This window comes from Apis cerana, linkage group LG8 (assembly GCF_029169275.1).
Source record: "Apis cerana isolate GH-2021 linkage group LG8, AcerK_1.0, whole genome shotgun sequence".
NCBI classification, from domain to species: Eukaryota; Metazoa; Arthropoda; class Insecta; order Hymenoptera; family Apidae; genus Apis; species Apis cerana.
The window spans coordinates 11903151-11927500 of record NC_083859.1 but is presented as its reverse complement, the minus strand read 5'-3'; the positions used below and the strand labels follow the sequence as shown (position 1 = coordinate 11927500).

At 21.9% G+C, this 24350-nt stretch overlaps 7 protein-coding genes across 21 annotated transcripts in view; 3 read left to right on the top strand and 4 right to left on the bottom strand.

Annotated features, from left to right (window-relative positions):
• The window catches only part of LOC107999979 (BUB3-interacting and GLEBS motif-containing protein ZNF207), a 15364-nt gene extending 13289 nt beyond the window's left edge, over positions 1–2075 (bottom strand). For all 8 annotated transcript variants that reach the window (XR_009831041.1, XR_009831043.1, XR_009831042.1 and 5 more), the window contains exons 1-4: positions 1870–2075; positions 743–869; positions 284–648; positions 1–100 (exon numbers count right to left, since the gene is read on the bottom strand). The exon at positions 1–100 is cut by the window's left edge and continues 234 nt beyond it. Coding sequence is in view for 3 of the 8 variants with exons in the window: in XM_062079031.1 (XP_061935015.1) it covers positions 1–100; positions 284–648; positions 743–869; positions 1870–1910 (633 nt within the window). In the remaining 5 variants the exon portion in view is untranslated. The remainder of the gene's footprint in view (positions 101–283; positions 649–742; positions 870–1869) is intronic.
• A 501-nt stretch (positions 2076–2576) lies between these two features.
• LOC107999981 (zinc finger protein 33B) lies at positions 2577–6029 on the bottom strand. Of its 3 annotated transcripts, none has more exons than XM_062079028.1 (6): positions 5412–6029; positions 3785–4089; positions 3562–3701; positions 3329–3491; positions 2999–3253; positions 2577–2906 (listed from the first exon to the last, which is right to left on the bottom strand). In XM_062079028.1, exons 2-6 carry the CDS (start codon positions 3899–3901, stop codon positions 2778–2780), a joined length of 804 nt encoding a protein of 267 aa, XP_061935012.1. In that variant the 5' UTR covers positions 3902–4089; positions 5412–6029; the 3' UTR covers positions 2577–2777. The 3 variants fall into 3 exon arrangements, with proteins under 3 accessions (XP_061935012.1, XP_016915548.1, XP_016915546.1); XM_017060059.3 differs by having other exon boundaries at positions 3785–3977; positions 5726–6029; XM_017060057.3 differs by having other exon boundaries at positions 3785–3977; positions 5412–6028.
• Positions 6030–7472: 1443 nt separating this feature from the next.
• On the bottom strand, positions 7473–11125 carry LOC107999946 (protein deltex). Of its 3 annotated transcripts, none has more exons than XM_017060016.3 (7): positions 10282–11125; positions 9587–9779; positions 9238–9504; positions 8826–9111; positions 8443–8761; positions 8081–8138; positions 7473–7973 (listed from the first exon to the last, which is right to left on the bottom strand). In XM_017060016.3, exons 1-7 carry the CDS (start codon positions 10485–10487, stop codon positions 7932–7934), a joined length of 1371 nt encoding a protein of 456 aa, XP_016915505.1. In that variant the 5' UTR covers positions 10488–11125; the 3' UTR covers positions 7473–7931. The 3 variants fall into 3 exon arrangements, with proteins under 3 accessions (XP_016915505.1, XP_061935011.1, XP_016915503.1); XM_062079027.1 differs by having other exon boundaries at positions 7473–8138; positions 10282–10439; positions 10518–10823; XM_017060014.3 differs by having other exon boundaries at positions 7473–8138.
• Positions 11126–11465: 340 nt separating this feature from the next.
• LOC108000049 (ubiquitin carboxyl-terminal hydrolase 30 homolog) lies at positions 11466–12828 on the top strand. Its single transcript, XM_017060191.3, has 4 exons — positions 11466–11657; positions 11820–11975; positions 12047–12205; positions 12505–12828. Exons 2-4 carry the CDS (start codon positions 11876–11878, stop codon positions 12690–12692), a joined length of 447 nt encoding a protein of 148 aa, XP_016915680.2. The 5' UTR covers positions 11466–11657; positions 11820–11875; the 3' UTR covers positions 12693–12828.
• A 207-nt stretch (positions 12829–13035) lies between these two features.
• Positions 13036–14050, top strand: LOC133666622 (ubiquitin carboxyl-terminal hydrolase 30 homolog). Its single transcript, XM_062078897.1, has 4 exons — positions 13036–13242; positions 13340–13675; positions 13747–13921; positions 14016–14050. The coding sequence occupies exons 1-4, from the start codon at positions 13036–13038 to the stop codon at positions 14048–14050; spliced, it is 753 nt and encodes a 250-aa protein (XP_061934881.1).
• Positions 14051–14251: 201 nt separating this feature from the next.
• LOC108000034 (mRNA export factor GLE1) lies at positions 14252–19761 on the top strand. 3 transcript variants are annotated; one of them, XM_028667747.2, is made up of 9 exons: positions 14252–16422; positions 16641–16758; positions 16838–17119; positions 17388–17789; positions 17889–17979; positions 18080–18376; positions 18438–18742; positions 18822–19200; positions 19271–19761. In XM_028667747.2, the coding sequence occupies exons 2-9, from the start codon at positions 16726–16728 to the stop codon at positions 19531–19533; spliced, it is 2052 nt and encodes a 683-aa protein (XP_028523548.2). In that variant the 5' UTR covers positions 14252–16422; positions 16641–16725; the 3' UTR covers positions 19534–19761. The 3 variants fall into 3 exon arrangements, with proteins under 3 accessions (XP_028523548.2, XP_016915651.2, XP_016915653.2); XM_017060162.3 differs by having other exon boundaries at positions 14252–16485; XM_017060164.3 differs by lacking the exons at positions 14252–16422; positions 16641–16758 and having other exon boundaries at positions 16979–17119; positions 17392–17789.
• On the bottom strand, positions 19690–24154 carry LOC108000036 (uncharacterized). Of its 2 annotated transcripts, none has more exons than XM_017060166.3 (7): positions 24001–24154; positions 21970–22443; positions 20894–21122; positions 20571–20707; positions 20358–20487; positions 20094–20276; positions 19690–19996 (listed from the first exon to the last, which is right to left on the bottom strand). In XM_017060166.3, exons 2-7 carry the CDS (start codon positions 22348–22350, stop codon positions 19830–19832), a joined length of 1227 nt encoding a protein of 408 aa, XP_016915655.1. In that variant the 5' UTR covers positions 22351–22443; positions 24001–24154; the 3' UTR covers positions 19690–19829. The 2 variants fall into 2 exon arrangements, with proteins under 2 accessions (XP_016915655.1, XP_016915654.1); XM_017060165.3 differs by having other exon boundaries at positions 20565–20707; positions 24001–24153.
• Between the last annotated feature and the right edge of the window lie 196 nt (positions 24155–24350).

Sequence of the window (24350 nt, the reverse complement as noted above, 5' to 3'; positions counted from 1 at the left end):
AGCTGCAGCACTTGGAAATAATGGTCGTGTTGGTGGTATGGATGCACCTGATACTGGTGGTTGTATACCTGGTGGCATACCTGGCATTCCAGGCATCATACTATAAAAAGAAAAAAGAAAAAGAATTTATTCCTATATTTTTTCTATTATTTCTATATTTTTTTTAAAACATTTACAAATTTAAAAACATTAGATTGTATTTACCTAACTTGCATTAAATTAATATCAGATATTTAACTCTTCTTTTGCGTTGTCTGGTTTTAAAAGAATAAATTATACATACCCAGGACCCATGAAAGGTGGACCTACGGGACCCATAGGTCCCATCATATGATGCATGGGTGGTGGGAACTGTCCCATTGGTGGCATACCAGGATGAGCTGCCATACCTGGCATTACACCTGGCATCATGTTGGAACCTGTAGGCATTGCTCCTGGTGCAGAACCTAATAAACCTTCAGGCTTTGTTTTTTTCCGAACTGGTTCATCTTCACCTGAACTTGGTGAACCAGGTCTACCACCATTTCTTTGCCTTTCATGCTCTTTAGCATCATTTGGTGGTATACCTTCCATACCATAAATTTCTATTTCAATATTGCTTCGATTTGGCAAAGAATTAGGTACCTTATCTATTGCTTCTTTATGTACCTAAAATATGAGGATAACAATTTTTTGATATCTTTATATATAATTTATTCAAATTTATATAATATAGTATAATATAAAAATTTATTAACATTACCTGCATACAATGTATACTAAGTCCTGGTCCCGTATAAAGCTTTTTATGACAAATGTGACATTTAAAATGTTTTGCTTTTTGATGCTGTATAAGAATTTTTTCATCTTCAAATTCCCGATTACAATACCTTAATAAACTAATTAAGGACAATGTATAAATGTTACATAATAATTTAAACAATGTATTTCATTTAATAATATAAAATTATATTAAAAATATAAATTTATATTATTCATTCAATTATTTATTGCAATTATGAAAATAATAATATATCAAATATAATTAAATATCAAATAAATAATGCTTAATAATAATACTTAATAATAATTTGATGATAAAATTAAGAAATATTAATTTTATAAAATTTTAAATTCTTTAACAAACAATTTATTTATGTATTATAATTATAATATATATAAATTATTTATCAATTAAAAATTTTATTATCTTAGAAATTCTTTTTAAAATTTAAAAAAAGTTTGAATCAATATTTAAAGTAGTTTTAATAAAAAATTATATATTATTTTACAATAATTCCCATTAACGAAAATAATTTTTATCTATGAAAATAATCTCTTTTAACTTTAAATTTTTATTAATATTAATCTATTAAATACATATATTTAAATTATATTTCAATAGCAATTTTTATTTTTTTACTTCATTAAATCATGTATTTTATATGTATATATAAATTATATACGTATATATAAATATGTGTAATTCAATGAAAATAGTAAAAAGTAATATTAGAACTTGTCTTAGAATTTGATTTATTAACACAAAATTATATAATCTACTATATTTCGTAAATAAATACCTTTAATGAAAAAAATGTAGCCGAATATAGTTGCTAACGAAATATCGATTTCTCACGGATTCAGCCACTTTAACTCATCATACACTTTTACTTAACGTGTTAAAAATGTTTTACTCGTTGCAATAAGAAACTTTTAAATTGTAAATTAAAATGTAATAAGATAACATAATACAGAGATTAATATATTTTTAAAACTTCTTTAATTTTATAGTTCTAAAAACGATACAGTTATAATTTTGATTTATGATCGAAAAACATAATTACGTAAAGTATACCCCACAATAAAGGATATTTTGAAAAAGGATACCAACACCAAGGTCTTGATTGCTTCTTCTTTTTACGTCCCATATTTTCTTACTAACTTTTAGCAATTGAAAATTATTAAAAAATATGCCACTAAATGTTTTACGCCCACGTAATAAGAATTTAAGTCGTAAAGTAACTGCACTGCACACACACGTAAAAATCGACGATGTAAAATGGCGACTGCATCTTTTCCGTATTTGACGGAAGGAACTGTGTGTGTGTAACCAATAGTATTACTTAAAAATTACTAGCTTATTGGAGTAAATTTTCCCTAATTAATTTCTAAAAAATATTACCGATTATTTATATTTTGTCAACATTTCTTATTTAATTAAAATGAAAAAATTATTTTTAACAAATCAAATTTTTTTCTTTATATAATTTTATATTATTTTATATTAATAAAATTTTGAACATATTGGTTTTAAATACATTTAATTTGTTAAAACAATTGTATAAACAGAAATTTATATATCATTTTATGACAATGTTTTAATTTTTTATATATCTTTTAATATTTTTATATCTTATTTAATAAATCACAAATATGTGATTATATATATATATATATATATATATTTATATATATTTATATATGTATGCATAATATACAAAATTATACAAACATTTAAAATAATATAAATCTATGTTTTTTTGTATAACAACATGAAAACTAATAGTTAAGAGAAAAATTGCTAGAAAGGTGAATTAAATAAACAAAAAAATATGTATATATATTAATATAAAAAATACTAATACAGAGATTATAATCTACAATCACATTATGTTTGCATAGAAGTTAAAAATAAAATTTATGTGATAATTTTACAATGACAATCATTTTGATATAATTTTAATATTTAAAAAGTATAAACATAGAAATATTTTATAAACAATAAAAGACCTCCGTTAGCTGCAAATTCTTTGTTTTAATGGAAGATCACTTTCTGAATCACTGGATTCATTAATAGCACCAGGTTCATCATCTGAAGAAGAATAATCTTTTTGTTTTACTTTTACTTTCTGTGTTCTTTTAGGCTATAAAATAACAAATTTTATTAATAAAATTATTAAATTTGATCAGCACATACAAAATAAAAAAAAAAGCAAAATTTAATTGAATACAATACCTTTGTCCAATTTTTAGCAGATCTTTTGGAAGTATTAGTTTTCGGGACATATTTATCAGCAACTCCTTCAACACGCCTAATATCAAAATCTTGATCTACTTTAGTTACTGTTTGTAATCTTTGTTCCTCTGATGTTACATATAGATCATCTGATTGATGATAATTATTATGTACTTCATATGCTTTTTTGCTACAAAATAAAGCAGCACATACTGTACATTTTATTAAATCTTCTGGAACAGCTTCCCTTTCTTCCTGTTGATTTCAAAAGATAATATAATACACATGTAACATAAGTTGTTTACATCATATTTACTTATATTGCTTTACTTGAGTATGTGCTCTTTCCAAATGACGCTGTAAATTAAATTTTATGATATATTCAACACCACACAAATGACAGTAATATACACTTAAAGCATCATTCATTGAGTTCAATTTGATTTTATTGCTAGGGGGTGGTGTTGCTATTGGTTGAAACAAATGTACCATTCTGTAAATTAAATTATTAGATGAAAATTAAAAATATTTAAAAATTTAATATTAGTAAAAAAATTAACAACCTTTTATGTATAGAACGATAATGATAATCTAAAGCTTTCTCATTATAAAACAATACATCACAGTCTTCGCATTTTTTATGTTGTTCTTTCCTCTCACTTTCAGATGAATCATGCGATGCTTGATGATTATCTCTATGTGTCTAATAAAAAAATAAATTATAAAATTAAAAGAAAAATACATAAAAATATAATACATAATATATAAAAATATATAAAAACATACTTTTACAGGAAATTGCATTCCACAATAATGACAATAAAATTTTGTTGGTGAATTAGGATGTACTTTAAATCTATGTCGTATTGTTGCAGTAATTGAATCAAATGTTTGCCCACACATATCACATTGGGTATCATCATTTTTGTTAGTCTTCACAGATCTACCTCGAGTATCTATTTCTTTGTTGGCATGTTTTCTAAATATAAAACATTTAACTTATATATAATTAAACTTTTTATTTCTAAGCCATTTTCATTAATGAATTCAGTAAAATTAATTTTTTTATTCATTCTTCTTTTTTTCTTTTCCTAGAAATGAGTTATTAGGAATTCCATGAACAAAACAAAATATAACTAATTATTATAATAATAATATTAAATATGCTAAAATATTTATAATTTTTTAACAAAAATTTTAAATTATTGTTTTTAAATTATTATGTTATTGTTTTTAATTATTATAATAATTTTTAAATTATTATAATAAAAAAATCTTAAACATACATAAGATAAATATATCTAAATAAAATATGTATTTTAAATAATATTTTAAAATATTATTCTATTTATATTCTATATATTGATATATATAATTATTCTATACATTGATATATAGACAATATATATATTAGAAAAATTTTATAAAAATGCCATATATTGATTAATTTTATTTTTTTATTTTTTAATAATTTCTTCTAGGATGCAAATAACTATATAATATAAAAAAATAACTTAACTTTTGTACAATAAAATAATATAAATTAATATATAAATTAATTATTTAATATTTATTTAATATAATAAGATATAATATAATATATAAATAAAATGATTAATATATTATTACATTCAATTTAATTTATCCTAAAATGCAAAATAATTTTTAAATTTTATAATCTTTCTTGACATAATAATATTAAAATATGCAAATTAAAATGTAAAATATGTAATATATATAATAAAATTTACTATGAAAAAAAAAATTATTAAAAATTATTAAAAATTATTAAAATAAAATATTCTTAAATCTAAATATTAATTTAATCCAAATGATTTGAAAAAAATTTTAATCATAATTTTATAGTTATTAATTTATTTAGCTTACTTTTAAATTTTAAGTATTTTATATAGAATTATAACAAAATTAAATATATTTTTAAATAACAAAATATTTCATATTAATCAATATTAATTAATAATTATAATAAATCGAATAAACAATATAAAATTATTTTTTAATATTCATCACTAAAGTATATAAAAATATATTAAAAAATTGTATCTATTTAATAAAATTAATAATAATTTAAAAATATATTAAAATCTTTTTAATATTATTGATTATTATTTATTTATTATTATTATAGCAGAAATAATTCTATCTCAACAGCAAAAAAAAATCCAAGCAGTCGGAAAAATAGCGCAAAATAATCTATCGCGCTATGAATAATATAATTGAAAATTATCATTAATAACTATTTAAAAATATTTTTGCTTATTAAAAAATTTTTAATTCAGAATATGTATTGGAATAGGATAAAAAAATAGGTTGTAAGTATAAAAATAATATTGTTTTATAAGATTGCTTGTATGGTTATAAACATATCAAAAGGAATAGTTTCTTTTGGTACCTAAAATGTGCCTGCAAAGCTTCCTTGGATTCTAATTTTGAGTCACACAAAACGCAATTGTGCTGGCCTTTAGCACTCATTTAGGCGCGAATTCTTATTTCAAAAAAACATTAGAAATCTACCGGACGTCTTTGCGCCAGGTAGTATAACATATACAAATCTTTCACGCTTTATAATTCGATCGTAATAAGTATACTTAATCAATCACAATTCGTAACAATGTTATTTTTCTTTTTTTCAATACATTGTTGTTTATTAGCATATATGTTTTTTATACATACTTAGTTAAATGTAAAAAATTTTATAGAACTCACGTCCCCGAAGAAAAATCAATTTTCGGCCATTTTATTGGATTGAAAGTCGCGCCACCTATCGCATACCAATCCAAAAAATATAAAACGATCAGTTTTCTTGAGTGAGCGTGCGTAATTTCTTTACTTATTCTTATAATAATCTTAAGTTAAATTCGTAAGCAAATTTAATTATATATATGCTAGTGAATATATATGCTAGATTAATGCAACAATATTGATTGTAAATATATAATTTTACATAATTTAGTTGAAATATATATTTTAAAACAAAATATAATTTTTAAATTAATATATTTAATTTTTATAGAGATTATTTTCTATAATATATTATACAATATAATGATATGATAAATAAAAAAAAACGAATATACAGATACAATTATATTTTTTCAATTATTAAATAATAATAAAAAAAAAATATAATTAATATTAAATTTTAAAATAAAATAAATAAAAATAAATAAAATAAATTTTAAAATTATAATATATATATATATATAATATATATATATATATATAATATATATTATATATATATATATAATATTTTTTATAAATTTCAACATTTCAACAAATAATTCATTTTATAATAATTTTAAGATTTTGAAAAAATATTTTTCATAATTCAAGAAATGAAGTAATTTTTCTTACAAAATTATATTTTTCATTTATATTTATATCATGATCAAATATTGAATATTATAAATATTATAAATATTGAATAATAAAAACATATTAAAATTTAAAATTGGGAATATCTATTCTTAAATTATAATATTAGAAGTATGCACGTAAATATCAAAATTTTGAGTATATATTAAATATCTACAATTTTGTTGAATATAATTGAAAATGTATATACATTACAAATGGCTGTTATATATTTGTTCTATTATAATTTAATAATAAATAGAATTTAAAAATATCAATTTTCAAATACAATAAACAAAATTTATCCTATAATACATATTGATACCATTGCAATATTTTTCATGTTGCATTCAGTAACAAAAAATACATTTGTATTTTTTCAGTAAAATGATGATTTTAAATTTCATCATAGGACGGACTATATTTTACATTAAGATATATAAAATAGATTAAGATTTTCTTTAAGACGATTTTTACATTGGTGATTTTTTTGTAATTATTTATAATCATTTATAATCTCAATATTCATTCTCAATAATATTCTATATATAAAATTAATTGTTATTTTTTATTCTAAATATGATCAAAAGAAAAATTTCCAAGTTTTTTTTGACTTAATTGCATAAAATTTGCATAAAATTTTAATTTTTTTATTCTCAATAGCATTATTTAAAATGATTTTTAGTATCATGTATTTATCATTCATATGCAATATTTTATCAAGACTTTATTATATGTTATCATATTAATTGCGCGATCTTTTTATGTAATAACTGTTATATTAATACTAATGTTAAAGAAAAGATTATATATTTTTTTTAACTAAAATGTTTAAACTTCAAAAATATATATATATATATATATAATCATTAAGAAAATTATATAAGATACTTTAAAATGAAAAATGAAAAATTAAGAATTAAATTAGGAATTATAAATGTTTTTTAGTTTATACTCTTTTAGTTTATGTATATATATATTTACTTTATATTTATGTGATTTTATTTATTAATTTATTTCAATAAAATGTTTTTATTTTTTTTTAGTTTGTTTTGTTTTTATGTTAACTTTTCTATTATATTAAAATAGATATCAATGATATATTAATCATTAACAAGTATATTACTTTTACAAATTTACATAACAGTTATATGCATAATCATTTTAACATATAAAAATATAGAAGAAAATAAGAAAATAATATTGAATTTTGAACAAATCAAAACATTTACATTTCATCAAAACATTTTCAATATAATTACTTTTGTATCACTTGATTATATTAAAGATTAATAAGAAAATTAAAATAAATATACATACTATGACCATGCAAAATTATATGGCTATAAAGTTTAAAATATTAATTATAAAATTATTTTGCACATAATACATTAAATAGAAAATACTTCATTGCAATTCCTGATACAAAGTAGGAGATGATTGTTTATCTATTACACCTTGAGCTGCCAATTCAGCTAATGTTCTTTCTAAATAACTTGTGTCAGGATAACCATGACCAGTTGTTGATGGTCCCAATTCAGTCTTGTGATGAATTTCATTCCATGTTACTACATCCTCTCTTCCAGTAGTTACCGATCTTCCGATTGTAAATATTAATTTTCGTTCAAATGCAATTTGTAATAATCTTAAAACTCTACGACCTAAATTATTATCTGGAAGATAACATATTCGTGGAAAACCTACAGCATAATAAGCTTGTCCTGGATTAGGATGTTCTCTTCCTTGAATTCCTGATGGAATGCTAAAATTAAGCATTTTATTTATATATTTAAAGGTTAGTTTAAAGTTTTTCAATATTAAATTTAATTAATAAATATTAATTAATAAATATTATTAAATTAATTAATAAATATTATTAAATTAATTAATAAATATTATATAAAATTAATAAATATTAATGAAAATATTGTTACATAAATTAGTATTCAAAGTGAGTAATATTTAAACTTAGATTAATACTTAATATTATAAAAAATTCTTAAATTAGTATTAAAAAATAATTTAATAAAAAATTATAACCTAAAAATGTTTTTCAATTTACTTACTCATAAGTTATCTGAATTGTATTTGTATTTGGAAAACCGGGCAGTGCTCGAGGTATTCTTGTCCAATTCATAGTTCCAGGAGGTTGATTTCCTCTTTTCTCCCCATAAATTAAACGACAAACAGGACATTGTATATACATAGGAGGTTGCTGACAACTAAGCATTGCATTCAAACAAGTTAAATGTAATCTATGTTTACAGCGAGTCAACTCTACAGTTAATGGTTCTGGCATACCAAGACATACAGGACAAGAATCACAATTATCACTTTCTACTACTTTTACATATTGAGAAATAACATCAGATTCAGCATCAACACCTAAACAAAATAGATTCTTTTATAAAATCATAGAAATAATTTAAAAAAAAAGATAATAAATTACCCAAAACAGCATCTTTAAAAGCATCATCACTTCCTACACTACTATCCAGTAAATCTATTGGATTTTCATGACTAAGATATGTAGAAACTGTATCAACACTTGGCCTTCGTCCACTTTTTGTACTACTAGAATCTGCATCCAATGCATTATCCCAAGTTTTTCTTTTTTGCCCAGATTCAATATTTGTAATTGGATTATTTTCTATACCATGCTTATTACTAAATATATTAAAATTACTCAAAATAACACGAGCTATATTTGATGCACCAGTATCTCCATTTTTGCCCTGATAATATATTTATTATAATTATTAATATAATTATAATATAATTTATTAATATCTATTTATTATAATTATTATTTCATTAATATTATAAGAAAAATTCATATTAATAAGAATTATTTTTCTAACCTTCTTGTTATTTTTCTTTGTATTTCCAGTAGATGATTTTTTATGTGTAATTTTTGTATTTAAATTTTTAACAGTTATAGATGTTTTTTTTTCAGAAATAATTTGTAATTCTTCTAAAGCCACTTTGACTAAAGGATAAGGTGCTTGCTGAATACGACGTATTGGTCTTACATATCCAGTACAACAACGGACTTGAGTTAAATTACAAAAATTTATAATGTAAGGAAAACCTAAATAGGTTTTAGAAACATCAATGGTTTTATCACCCTAAAAAAGAATATTAATATAATCCTTATAATTATAATTAATTTATAATTGTTATTTATCATTAATCAATATCTTTATTTACTCTTGCCCATGCTTCTTCTATAAAACATTGTACTTCCATATCATATGTATGCCAATCATCTGTATCACCAGCCCATTCCCATTTAGCTCCTTTTCCAGCTGGTGAACTTGGAAGATAAAATTTTCTTCTAACATTATGTGTCTCATTTCCATCTTCACTACATTGTGTTTTAGTCTTTAAATTTATATAATATCTATTTTGAAATAATAAAAATATTTATTTTGTATATATAAATAAAAATTTATAATTATTTAATTTTTAATTTTAAATATATAATAAATTAATAAATTTAAAATTATTATTATTATTATTATTATTTATTTAAGTACATTTATCTAATATAATTTTTCAAATAATAATAAATTTACATACTATCAAATAATATTATATACATATAATAATATACATATTTAATATTACAATTTAATATTACATAAATTTATTATATATATATATAATAAAAATATATATAAATGTACATATATTATACAAACATAATTCTAAAATGTAAAATGAAATAATTTTTTCATATTTTATATTTTTATTTTTAAAATAATTTTTAATTTATTTTTCATTTAATATTCATTCATTCATTCATTTTCATTAATATTCATATATTAAAATAATAATAATAAAAATTTTCAAATAAATGTATACTATAATTTTCAATAAAAAAAAATAATGTAAAATCTAACCTATCTAAATTTGGATCCGCATCATTTAGAAAGACCCGAGTAAGTTTCTTACAATGTGCTCGCTCAAGATGTTGTGATACTGCGGGACTATAAGGTCGCCATCGTCCATGACGATTTTCCCATTCCCACACAACAACAGCGTGACCGTGTTCTTGTGCCTGACCGTTCATTTTCTTATATAAAAATTTCACACATATATATAACATACACTTGAATAATGAACATTTTTAACATACAAACATTTTTAAATCTGATGTTCACTTTAATTTATCTTATTACACATGTAATACACACACTCACATAAATGCATATAAATAAATATATGTTATACTTCATTTATATATATGTTTGCAAACAAACATAAAACACAAATGTTTTTATTTTGCTTTCTTTCAATTAACACTAAAATCAAAATGATAACACATAATATTGAATTTTAAGAATAAATGGAGAAAAGAAACAAAAATTAACGTTATTCCGAATCGTTTTATTTGCAATGAAATACAACGCGAACAAATTCGTCTGAAGTACTACTTATATACACACAATTCTTAACATCGAGCAATCGAAATATCGACAATCGACTTCAAACAATCGTATTTAAAAATTCTCACTAGTTAAGTTTATGTAGTTAACATTAAAAGAATAAATTAAAAATATTTTGAATTATATTTCAACATTTTTAATTAATATTATCTCTAATTGAATTTAATATAACAGAAAAATAATAGTTTTATTATTTAATATATATTTCAATTATAATATAACTATATTTGTTTTGTATCTCATTATTTAATGATATTTCTGATCTAATATTTTACTTATCTGTCCTCTCTCTCTCTCTCTCTCTCTCTCTCTCTCTCTCTCTCTCTCTCTCTCTCTCTCTCTCTCTCTCTCTCTCTCTCTCTCAACTATCTATCTATCTATCTATCTATCTATCTCTATCTCTATCTATCTATTTATCTATCTATCTATCTATCTATCTATCTCTATCTCTATCTCTATCTCTATCTATCTATCTATCTATCTATCTATCTATCTATTTATCTATCTATCTATCCATCTATTTATCTATCTACCTATCTATATACATATATATGTGTCTTTCTCTTTCTTCATTATGATACAATTTCTATAAATTTAATTATATTTATTAGAACTAACATTCACATAACCTTCATAAAAATCTACATATATCTATGTTTACGATGCCAAACGAGTAGTGTTTGGTCAAAGTACTGAGTAAAACAATTTTATGATTTGTAAAATAAAAAAGACATTGATTTTATCAATATATTTCAAAAATAATAATTAAGATTAAAAATAATAAATGAATGATATTTTTTTGTGCTATTATTGTACAGATATTGTTCAAAGTATAGTCAAATTATTTGTATAAACTGAATTTATTATTTAGTAATTTTAAGTATACTATGAAAATATTTAAAATTTAATTATTTTTCGTTGAAATATTAATTATTTAAAAAAAATATATGTATTTATTAATGAATATATTTGTTCATGAAATTAATGCGTAGGTTAGCTTTCGCAGTTTTTCAAGAAAATTTCAGATTTCAACGAACATTCCGAAAATATGGATGTAGAAAAAGTCGCTGTGTTTGCCAGTATAGGATTTGCAATAGCTATTGCAATATTTGTTTTATGGGGTCCATCTCCTAAACCTAGAAAAAAAGGTATAGTGAAAAATATGTTTTCAATTCTTATCTAAAAAATATGTTTTACTATATTTTACATGTTTTTTCAGGAAAAGTCATTGGAATCAATAATTTAGGATATACTTGTTTTTTAAATTCTCTTTTACAAGCTTTAGCTGCATGTCCAATATTTATTGGATGGTTAAAAAAACAATATGATAAAAATGGAAAAGTTAATTTCATTTCAACTCTACTGTCTGTTTTTGAAAGTATGTAATTATTTTTAATAACATATTTTTTATTTTATGAATTTTTTATTATTTTTATTATTTTATGAATTTAAAAAGAAATTAAAATATAAATATGATAATTATAAATATAAATATGATATTTTTATCAAAGAATAAGTTATAATGTAAAAATTTTATTTTTGAATTTAATTTAAAAATTTAGTAACTTAGATAATATGTATATATATATATGATATATTTCTAAAAGATTAATATTTCTAAAAGATAATTAATATTTGCAAATGAATAATATATATCATATATATTTTTTGGATTAGAAATCAATGGATATGCAGAAGATTTATATGGTGATGTGACACCAATTGAGATCATTTCATCTCTTGGCAATCAATGGAAATTTGCACCTGGACATCAAGATGTACATGAATTATTTCATATAGTTCTTAATGCACTACAAGCAGAAATTCAATCTGGAAGTAGGGTATGTTTGCAAATTAAAAGTTAGTCAATTTAAAATATAATAAATTATATTAAAATCGTATTATTATACACACATTGCTATATTTTATAATATTGAATATTTTGAAATAAATTTATTTTTAATAAAATAAATGATAAATTAAATATATTTATAATAATTATTTCAGAAAGGTTGTTTATCTGATGCTTTACCACAAAGTCCAATAATAATAACAGATACAAAAAAATTTGGTGATCCTTTAACATTTAGAAGTGTATCTTGTAATGATATTGTATCAGTTAATAAAAATCCTAACATTCCAAATGGTTTTGATAAAAATTGCAACAATCATGTAATATCTTCAACGACATCCATATCAAGTATTCCTATGGCATATAACAAGCCAGGTATAATCCTTGCTAGGTCTTCAGAATTACTTTCAAGAAATATTAAACTTGAAGGGAATAAGGAATCTTTTAAACCATGGAGCTCTTTATGCGCTATGTCATTTTCTAATACTACAATATCAGTAGAAGTCCATCCATTTTCAGGTTCATTAACTAGTCAATTACAATGCAGCTGCTGTAAATGGAAGGTTAACTTTTTATTTTAATTATATTTTTATTTTTTATATTATATTATTTTATTCCATAATTGTAATTATAAAAGACAAATAAGATTATTTTTTATAGTCTGCAGTTCATTATGACAAACTAGAAACAATTTCTTTACCCTTGCCACCTTTGGGTACATATATAAAATCATATCATACAGTGGAAGAATTATTAACACGTTTTGTAACTAGTGAGATTGTTCAAGATGTATTATGCGATGGATGTGGAATGCGTTGTTTAGCTACTAAAACTCTAACTCTAGGAAAACTTCCTAAATGTTTATGTTTACATATATCAAGAACCACATGGAGTTCTTCAGGAATACCAATTAAAAGAGATGATCCAGTAAAATTTCCCGAAATATTAACTTTAGATCCTTATACTTTTACAGAAACTAAAAAGCGAAATGCACAGGTATGATATGCATGTTAATATATATTGTAATTTTATTTACTAGAAATTTAATATGAAACATGAATTAATAGGGTGATCCCGAAGCAACAATGTTACTTAGTCGAACAACTATACAAGATAAACATAAATATCAATTACGCGCAATCGTAGAACATCGTGGACCTGTTGATTCTGGACATTTTGTTTGCTATCGACGAGGAAATAAAATGAATCAATGGCTATATACTTCAGATAATGTAGTTGAGAGTATATCCTTAATTGAGGTTTTATGTGCCACACCATATCTTCTCTTTTACGAGCGTATTAATAGCATATAAGAATAGTTAATAATCAATTTTAGTAATTGCAGTAAATTTAGAAATATGTGATGACTAAATATATTGAAATAATGTAATTATGATGAATGGAATTTAAGAGACTGAATGTGTTTTAATATTAACTTTCATGTTTTCATCGTAAAGCATTTGAAATTATTTCAAACTATTTAAATGAACTAAGAATATTTAAATTTCTGTACATTATATATTAGATTTGATTAGAATCACTGTACTAGATTTTTCCTAAGATGTTGATATGTATCATTGTTATATAAATGGTACATAAAAAACAAAAGTAAAATGTTTTTAGCTTAAAAAATATGACATTATAGTTTTTGAATTTAATTAAATACTGCAAAATTTTTAATTGTATATTTTAAATGTTATATCTTAGTAATTTGCGTAGAATAAAATATTCGATATTTAAGTGTAGCGAACCTGTAGAATGTCACATATATTGATTTTCGTACATATAAGCTGAGTCGCCAAAGACTAGAAACTAAAATACCTTAGTTGTTTGTAGTCAAAATGTACAAAAAATAAGTATAAAGAAAAAAATATTTGCTTCAAAAAGAAATATTATAACACAGATTTTATTTTTAAAATCATATATTTCGAGATTTTAACTTCAAATTTTTTTGAATGAAATGGTATATTTTAATTAATATAATTATATTACAAATTTAAAAAAATAAAAAAAATTCAAGGATAAATTTTATCAATGAAATCAATAGCAGTGCTAAATAGCAGTTGCAACGATAATCATTTTATTTATAAATTTTACAAATATCATTGTTTCTATTGATTTTCATCATTCATTCATTGATAGCGACATCAATTTTATTTTTAACTTATAAATTAATATGATTCTAATGAAATGAACTGCACTACTTGAAATTTAAGAATTTTTGTTGCAAATGAAAGATATAAATGAATTTATATTTGAAAAATTTAATAATTAAATTTAATATAAGTAAATTACATTAAAAATATACCATATTATTTAAAAAAATTTGAATAATTTTAAAATTTTAAAAAATATGATGTCAAAAATAAAATATTTGTTGCAATATTTGTCCTTTGTAACTTTTTTCTTTTTATTTTTTAAATTCTTGCAAGCAAAGAAAATATTTTAGATTCTAGTTTTAGGTAATTCATTTTAGAATAATATATTTATAATTTATAGATAATTGCATTAAATTGCTTGATAAATTATATAAATTATAATAAAATTAAAATCAAATTGTGCCAAATCAATTTTTATATGTGAAGTAAATTATTACATTATACATCCAAAAAGGATTTAAAAGTTTAATTTTAGATATGTATTGTAAATAAAATATACTTTTGAGCAATTAAAAAATAATAAGTTAAGATCTTTAATAATATTATTATGGTAAAATTTCTATGAATAATAATTTGCATATTCTTTACATTATTTTTTCTATAATTTCTATTTTATATCTTACATATAAATTATTTTATTCATGTCATTTCAATCAATCTTTTTTTAAATAAAAATACAATTATATTTTTACGAAATATTTTATATTTTTACGAAAATGTAAACTAATTACAATTAATTGTGAAATAATAAGATTAATAATTTTATTTTTGAATCTAATAGTTCTTATAAATTTTAAAATGCTAAATTAATATAAAATATACATAAAATAGAATAAATAGAATTATTTTACTTTAAAATATAATTTTTCGTTATAAAATAATAATAAAAAGATAAATTAAAAATATAATAATAACATTATATAATATATAACAAATATAATATTATTGGATACATTTTTTTTATTTAATTTTATATATCCATTTTATTTACATAAAATATATGTACATAATTCTTCATTTTTAAGGATTTTTATGTGACGCCATGTTGAATTTTTATCCAATCCTTTTGAAGAATAGAAATGTAATGGCATTACATTAAAGCGAAACGCATTAGAAAGGGTTGCATAAAACTTCATCAAAAATCAATTAATTTTTTTATTAACCGATCAGTCATCACTTTACGTACATATGTATGTGTATATTTTACTTGTTATCTTATATGTATATATTCAATTTCTTACAAAGTCACAATTCAATTTTATGGAAATTTACGCTTGTAACCAGGATTGCCAGAAAATTCCCGATGCCAACCTATATATGACATCATAGAAATACTTACGTAATAGGGTAGAGTGAGAGTAATTGAGACTGGATTGCTTTACACGAAAATGCGATACCATCTACTTGCCATTTCGTAGTACTACATAGTACGTCAGTATCTTCGTGACGTCAATAGGTCAATACGTCAGTACGCATAGGTCAACAATTGGCATAGAGAATTTTTCAGTAACTCTGCTCGCGATTTGCGAGTCGTCGAATCGTCGTTCTTGATAAATAATATTTGATATGTTTGAAGAACAGATGGTATATATATATGTATATATATATTGCTGCATTTTTATATATAATTTAAGTGACAAGTAAAATGTTAGTATTTTAAATTAATGTTTATATAAATATTTTTTGTGATATCACTATATGATTTATAAAGTATATATATATACACATATCTATACATATATGTATATATATGTACGTATGTATGTCAAATAAATTTATGCAAACATTATATAAATTTATAGGTTATATTAATACTTGTAAATTTTTGTAAATATCGAATGTCTTGAAATTTAATGCGTCATATTCTACTTTCAACGTAAATACAAAATGCCTCATTTCGTAAGCACCAAAGATGAAATTGTGAGTATAATTATTGTGAATATAACTATTTTTTATTTCTCTTATAATTCTATAATATTACATTTTGATTTTTTGGTAGGTACAAAACATGGACGATATCAATTCTAATTTTGCTTCTCTTAAAGTATCTGTTTTGAAGAAAGCTTCTCGCATATCAGGCGAAGTGGATAGAATTACAATTGGTCCTAATTCAATAACAAATGAAAATGAAAATAAAAAATCGGAAAATATAGAAAATGAACAAAATTCTTGTAATATAACAATTCCAAAAAAATCTATTCATTCACAAAATAATGGCATTACATTTTCGGTAAAAAAAATTCTTTTAGAAAGTGAATATCAGAGAAAAGAAGAAGTTCAGGTAATATATATTTATGTACTTATTCTCGAAGAAAGATAATTGTATGTAATACAATTTAATACAAATACATATAAATATTAATACAAATATATATGAATAAACGATATATTATCAATATATATAATTTATTATCTTTGATAGATAATTATTATGAATTAGATAGTAAAGATCTTAAATATTTCCATTATTTTTCAATTCAAAAAAACTTATGCAATATTTAAGATTAAACTGTTTAATCATAAGAGATATAACATTTTAATTGTTTTAGAAAGAAATTGAGCGTCATTGGCAACATATGAAAGAAAATGGGAAAGTTATACAAGAACATATAGCAGTATCACGTTCACATATGGCTAAAGAACGTGAACGCAGAAATAAGGAAAATTATGCATACATATTAGCAGAAGAGAGAATGGCAGAACAAGAAGAAATACGAAGAAGACATGAACGACAAAAAGAAGTTGAAGAATATAGAAAAGAAATAAAAGAAAAAGAAGAATTGACCAAAAAAATAATGATTTTAAGAAATATGTATGTTAAAAAATATCATGACATTATAGAGCTTTCTGAAAATTTTAAAGATAAAAATTCTTTTATGCTATCATCTTCTTATGCCGTAAAATTAGAAGAATTACATCTTCAAATGAAAGTTGTAGATGAAAAAATTAAGGTAAGAAATAAACAAAAAGAATTTCCTTAGATGATATAATATTTTAAATACTTTTAAATATTTGTATATAAATATGATATACATATATGTTATTTATAGATAGGTGATATAACATCTGTTGATTTGAATATTATAGTAAATCTAATTCATCAAATTGATGAAATGCATGGCATGTTTAAATCAGAAATAGGTAAGTTATTTTATATATTATATTTCATTTTTTTTCTATTTTATGTAAATAAAAATTTTATGTATGTATAATTCCTCATATTTTTTATTCTGCTTTATAGATAGAATAAATATTCAATGCGAAAGAAACTTAGTTGGAACAGAAAATACAGTACATTCTCATATTCAATTACCAGTTTCAGAAAATCAAGAACTTAAGAATAATCAAACAATTTCTGAAACAACTATTTCAGAACAAATAAGTACTAATAATTCAGAAAATAATAATTTTCAAGAATGTGGAGATGAAGAAAAGCAAAGAAGTTTACAAACAGATAATATATCTTCAGATATTTCACAAATAACATCATCAACTGCTAATATAGAAGAAAATATATCAAAAACTGAATTAGATAAAGGTGAAATAATTTTTGACATAATTAATTTTTGTTTTTATTTTATATTCGTTTTTATTTTTAGATCACTTATATGAATATGTTGATAAAGATTTGTTAGAAACATACATGAATAGTCAAAAATTTTTTGAAAATCATGTAAAAATGCTCGATGAATTTTTACTATCTGCAGCTACGAAAAAATTTAGATTTGAATGCCAAAAAGCAATAAATATACCCGTAAATGCAATATCGGGTATTAATCAACAACATCTGAAAGATAAATATGAAAGATTATATAATTTGCTTATGGGAAAATCTTGGCCGGATGTTAATCAATATCCGCAGGGTGCAGCCTTTTGTAAAAATATTTTAGCTAAAAAGATAGTTGTATGTAATAATTTCATATTTAATTTATTATATTATAAAATTTAATTACATATATAATATATAATTTATTATTATACAGAATCAAGGTGAAACACTTGTTTCGAGTAAACCAAAGATGGCATTTCCTATTGCTGCTATAATTGTAGCCCTTTGGAATGATCATTCTGATTTTGGTGATCTACTTTTATCTCATTTTCATAATGTTTGTCCATTTACGGTTCCTATTTTTATGCCAAAAATGGTAGGACAATCGAATGAAGATTATTACAAATTAATGGGTTACAAATATGACGAAGATGGTACAATTGAGAAGCATGATAAATTTTTAAAGAGAATGTCTGGTTTGATGAGATTATACGCTTCTATTACTATCACAATTCAAAGAAAAGGAATTACTAAAACTAATCCACATGGACTTCAAAATGCATGGCGATGGTTGGCTGCTATTTTAAATATTGGTAATATAAACATTTAGGAAAATAATATAATATATTGAATTTTTTGTAATTTGTTATATTTTTGTTTCAGAACCACGAAAAGAAGTATCAGATATATGTGCAACTCTTTTATTGGATATGCTTGAAGTTGCTGGAAATACATTATGGACTGCTTATCCAAAACAATTCCATAAACTCTTAATATTATTATCGGAAGAATATTACCCACGTATGAAAAATGTTGGATGTATCGGCAGTGGTCCATTGGTACGATTAGATGAATTTTTGCGAAATAGTTTAAGTAAAGGTTCAATACCTGCTCCTGATGGTCAACTTCCTCCAGATTTTTGGTGATCTCAGTATTATAAATTAATTATTTAATTTGAATTATATACCTTGTAAATTTTTAGCTGTTATTGATATTCGTAAATCATTGTCTATATAATATAATACGTGAGAATTTTCTCATGAAAAAAGAATTTTAAACTAATTTGTACATATAAAAAATCATTATTTGAATATCATATCTATTTATTAAACTTTCAATGCATGAAAAATAAAAAATGTAAAAAAATGTAAAAATATTAAATGATTTATGTATAGTTTTGCGTAATATATCTATAATTGATATATTAAGAATAATATGATTTTTAGTAGTATGGTACACTTGTAATTACAGATTTTATGCCATCAAAATTATATAATTTTTCAAAATTTTTGGTAAATCCAATAACTCCAAAAGGAGCAAATCTATCTATCCACTTTTTGTCTTGATTTAAATTTAACAAATAAGTTGTAATTTTTTTTGCAAGAATATCTGCAAACATGGGATGGAAGTTAAATTAATATTAGCTTGAAAAAAGATTAAAACACGAATATAAGATATTTCATAATTATTCTTTTTCTTTGTATACCTGAAAATGTTTTCCGTACCATAATGCGGTAAGGTGGTAAAGGTCCTAAACTCGTTAAAATATGAAGAGAATCAATTCCTGGTAACGTGTTTTTATGACACTTAATGACAGGAGATTCTAAAATTCCAATTTCTGCTTGTTTTCCTGCAACCATTTGTAAAGTAGCGACTTGTGTATCAGCATCTAAAAATTAAATTTAATTAACATTATTATAATGCATTGAAAATAAAAAAAAAATATATAATTTTATTATAACATACAAACCAAGAATATTTCCGAAAAAGGCTGGATTTTCACCCTTCGTATATAAGTAATTAAATAACAATGTTGCTGCTCCGGTATTTTTTTTCCGATCTGGAAGAGAACATCTATGACCTCGAAAATCTATTATGTCCTAAAGAAAATTCTCAAATCAATATGTTTATATTTTCAATTGTAACGCATATTTAAATTTTTTATCATATATTATACTTGTACATGTTGTGCACGATCTGAAGCAACAATAACATCAGCATAAACACACGATGAATTATCTTTATTAAGATGATGTTCAAAAGAGAAACTGACAGGTAAAAGCTTACCATCTTCCCATTCCCTATTTGCTGGTAAAATAGCTGAAAAAATATTAATTATTACATTTATATATTTATTATATTATATATATAAAATAGTAAGCGATAATAACCATATATCTCGCTCTATAATTATATATAAAAGAAATTATTATTATTAAATTCAATATTATTATTTATTTTTCATTATATAAATTGACAGTCAAATAATATAATATAATAACATACCAATATCCGCAACTTCTTTTGCAATTGGTCTATCACTTCTAGGTTCATATAATAGTACCACTGGTTTCTCAGTAGCAACTTCGATTGCTTCTACAAATACTTCGAACAAATTAATAGGTAACGAAGGTACAAGATGCGTTGTTAAAACAAGTGGGCGTTCATTTAAAACTGGTGTAGAAAGAGGAGGATATTTTCGAGGAACAGCAACATTTGAAAGTTCTTGAGTATCCTGAAAATATTTCATTATTTAATTGTCGGTTATTTATATAAATATTTAATATAAATTATATTTTAATTGCCAAATATTTTAAATGGATAACGCGTAAATCAAAAATTATAATAAAAAATTAAAATTTCAATAGATAAAAAAAAAATACGAGTATATTACAAGTATATTATAAATTCACAGAATAATTTCAATCATAAAGAATCTAATAATATTTTATTTTTCGGATTAATCAATGTGGATTATAATTTTCTTTTCATTGTAAATTTTCTATAAAATTAGAAAATGGAAAATTAATGCAATCAAAGAAAGAACAAAATTAATTTTATTTTAGATCGTTTAAATAACTAAATTTTTTGTATCGTCAACGAACAAGATTTGCGAATAAATAAAACACAACATGATTTTGACGTTATTTTATGAAAGATCGTGCAAAGTAAATTCGATGAACGAAATCATCGCTTGATTGAATTGAATCATTTCTGATTGAATACAAAAGACACGATATATAAATGATATCGATTTTTTTTTTTAAATACATATTTTTATTTTTAAAGTGCATTAGATTGGTGAGTAGCAATATCAAAATTAGTATTTACTAACTAACAGTGATATCGAAATATCACTTCCATTGTAAACAATAATTTTTGTTAATATTGGCATCAATAATTTTTATTTTTATTGATATATAAAATAATATATGAAAAGATATGATTATTATTATTATTATAAAAAGAAGTAAAAATAATTATTTTGTAAGCGATGTATGGATTCATAATACTTACTTTATTAATAGGAATCATTTTGTATTCCGAAACGTTTTGTAAGCATATGGATTCATAATACTTACTTTATTAATAGGAATCATTTTGTATTCCGAAACGTTGGCCTCATTTAAAACAATACTACTTGGACTTTTAGATTTATCTTTTGTTTCGATATTTTCCACTTTTGATTCATTATTTTTTAAGTCGATGATATCAAGTTTGGGACATTCTGGTATCAGAAGTTTTGAAATTTCATTTTCCAGTTGCATTTTTTCCTGTTTTTTCGTTTCTTTTAAATCATTTTTTTCTATTTCACACACACTGTTTTTATGCATTTGACAATTTTCAATAGAAGCGAATGTAGTATGTATTAACTTTTTGGTAATTATTGAAGTTTCTTTTGATTCAGAATGAATTTCATCTTGAATCGATTTATTTGACGATGTTTTTGTTCTAGATAACATTTTTTTTCTTTTTTTTGTGCGAATTTTACGTCTTTATAATTTTTTATAATATTTTCTTATAATACGATGATAGAAAAATTCTAGAAATTAATGCTACAACATATAAAAATGTTACGAATTAATAATAATATTTCCTATTTGCGGTTATGCAGAGTGTGATTATGTTATTAATTTTCAGTTTTTTTTATTTGCGTGATTTTAGAAATAAAAAATTAAAAAAAAAATATACGTTTCAATATTTTTTATTCATGTATTACGATAATTGGAAGAAATTTTTAAGTTTACAATGATCGTGAAATGATATTTTAATTTGATATTTATTTTCTTTTATATCTCATGATTATAATTGATATTTTTTTTTTTATCCAAAAATATTTGATAAACACTATTGTTTTTTTAAAAAGGGAAAAAATTTTTCCTTTAAAAATCTATTATCATTTCCAAAAAATTTTTTAATATTAAATTTATCTGTTATTAAAAATATGATAATTAAATATTCTCTAAATTTATTTAATTTTTAAATTTAAATAATTTTTTTGAATTTAAAACTATAAATTAAAACAATTTGATAATTAATAATTTAAAAATTTACTGTTTATATATTTATGCGAATCATTCGCCTGTTATATTCAATTTTAATTTTACACGATAAGAAATTAGATAATAACAAAACATTTTTTTTTAAATCATAAATCTTCATATTAGAATTAAGTGTTTACTGTTATAAATACAATACATGTGTTAAACGTTTAAATCAAATATCGTGATTATAATTACAAATTCCTCATATTTCATTTTTAATTATTGCATTTTTAATCATAGTTATTATAAGTCGTGCGAACTTTGTGAATTTGTTAGTTGTATAACTTTGTAAGTTTCGAATTTAAATGACATATTCCGATTATATGCAATCTTATCGGTATTAATTTCTCGTTTTAATTAGCGAAAATAATGCAAAATAAAACAGTTAAATTCCATATTATTTTTATAATAATATTATTTTCTAAGTAATGATAATATCTCAATTAGATTTGTAATTTATTTAATTTCGATAAATAATTATTATATATTATAATGTATAAACAGCGTTTTTTTTAAAAATGATTATCTAACAACAATATACAAAACAATATTATCAAATAAAAAAATACATATTGTATGGTCATTTATTATTAATTTTTTTATAGTTATTTTATATAAATAAGCAAATATTATAATTTATAATAATATTATTAAATAAATTGAATGAACGGAAACACGCATTACATTTAAATAAAATATATATCTTTTGCAAATCACGAATTCATAAAATAACTTGAAATAATTTTAATAAGATAATAATAAAATATAAGCATAATATTAACATTTGTATAATAAATTAAATAAATTAAACAATTTGAATGTCTATTGAACAATAAACATATTTATTTTGATCACTTTTAATTTGATACCATTTAAATGAATGAATATATTAAAAATATACATGGAATGAATTACATATACTTATTACATGTACATAGTATTGTTTAATAGAAACTTTATTAACCTCGACAAAACACAATAATTCAAAACTGTATAACAGTTATTGAACAAAGATTCTTGTATACTAGTTGAAATTTGCTTATATATAAATTTCGAAATTTAAATTACCTTTGTTTTCACTGCTCATACGTGGAGTACACTGAATCAAGACTCGATGATGAAAACTGTCAAACGTTCGATGACAGAATAATTGGAATATTACTTGGAACGGTTTACGTGAGTTTGGGGGCAGTTATGCATTTGTGAATAATCTTCAGTCGATTGCCGCGTGATGGCTGCGTGTTCCAGTGAAATAATGCCATTTCACTGCAGGTTCCAGTGATACCGGTTGGAGGATGAAGACAAGATGTGTGACGAAATTGTATAATCGTATTATTCATTTTTTATATGAAATGTGAAATAATGTCATTATCGAAAATATCTTTATTATTAAAGATTTAATAATTAAAATTCCATAA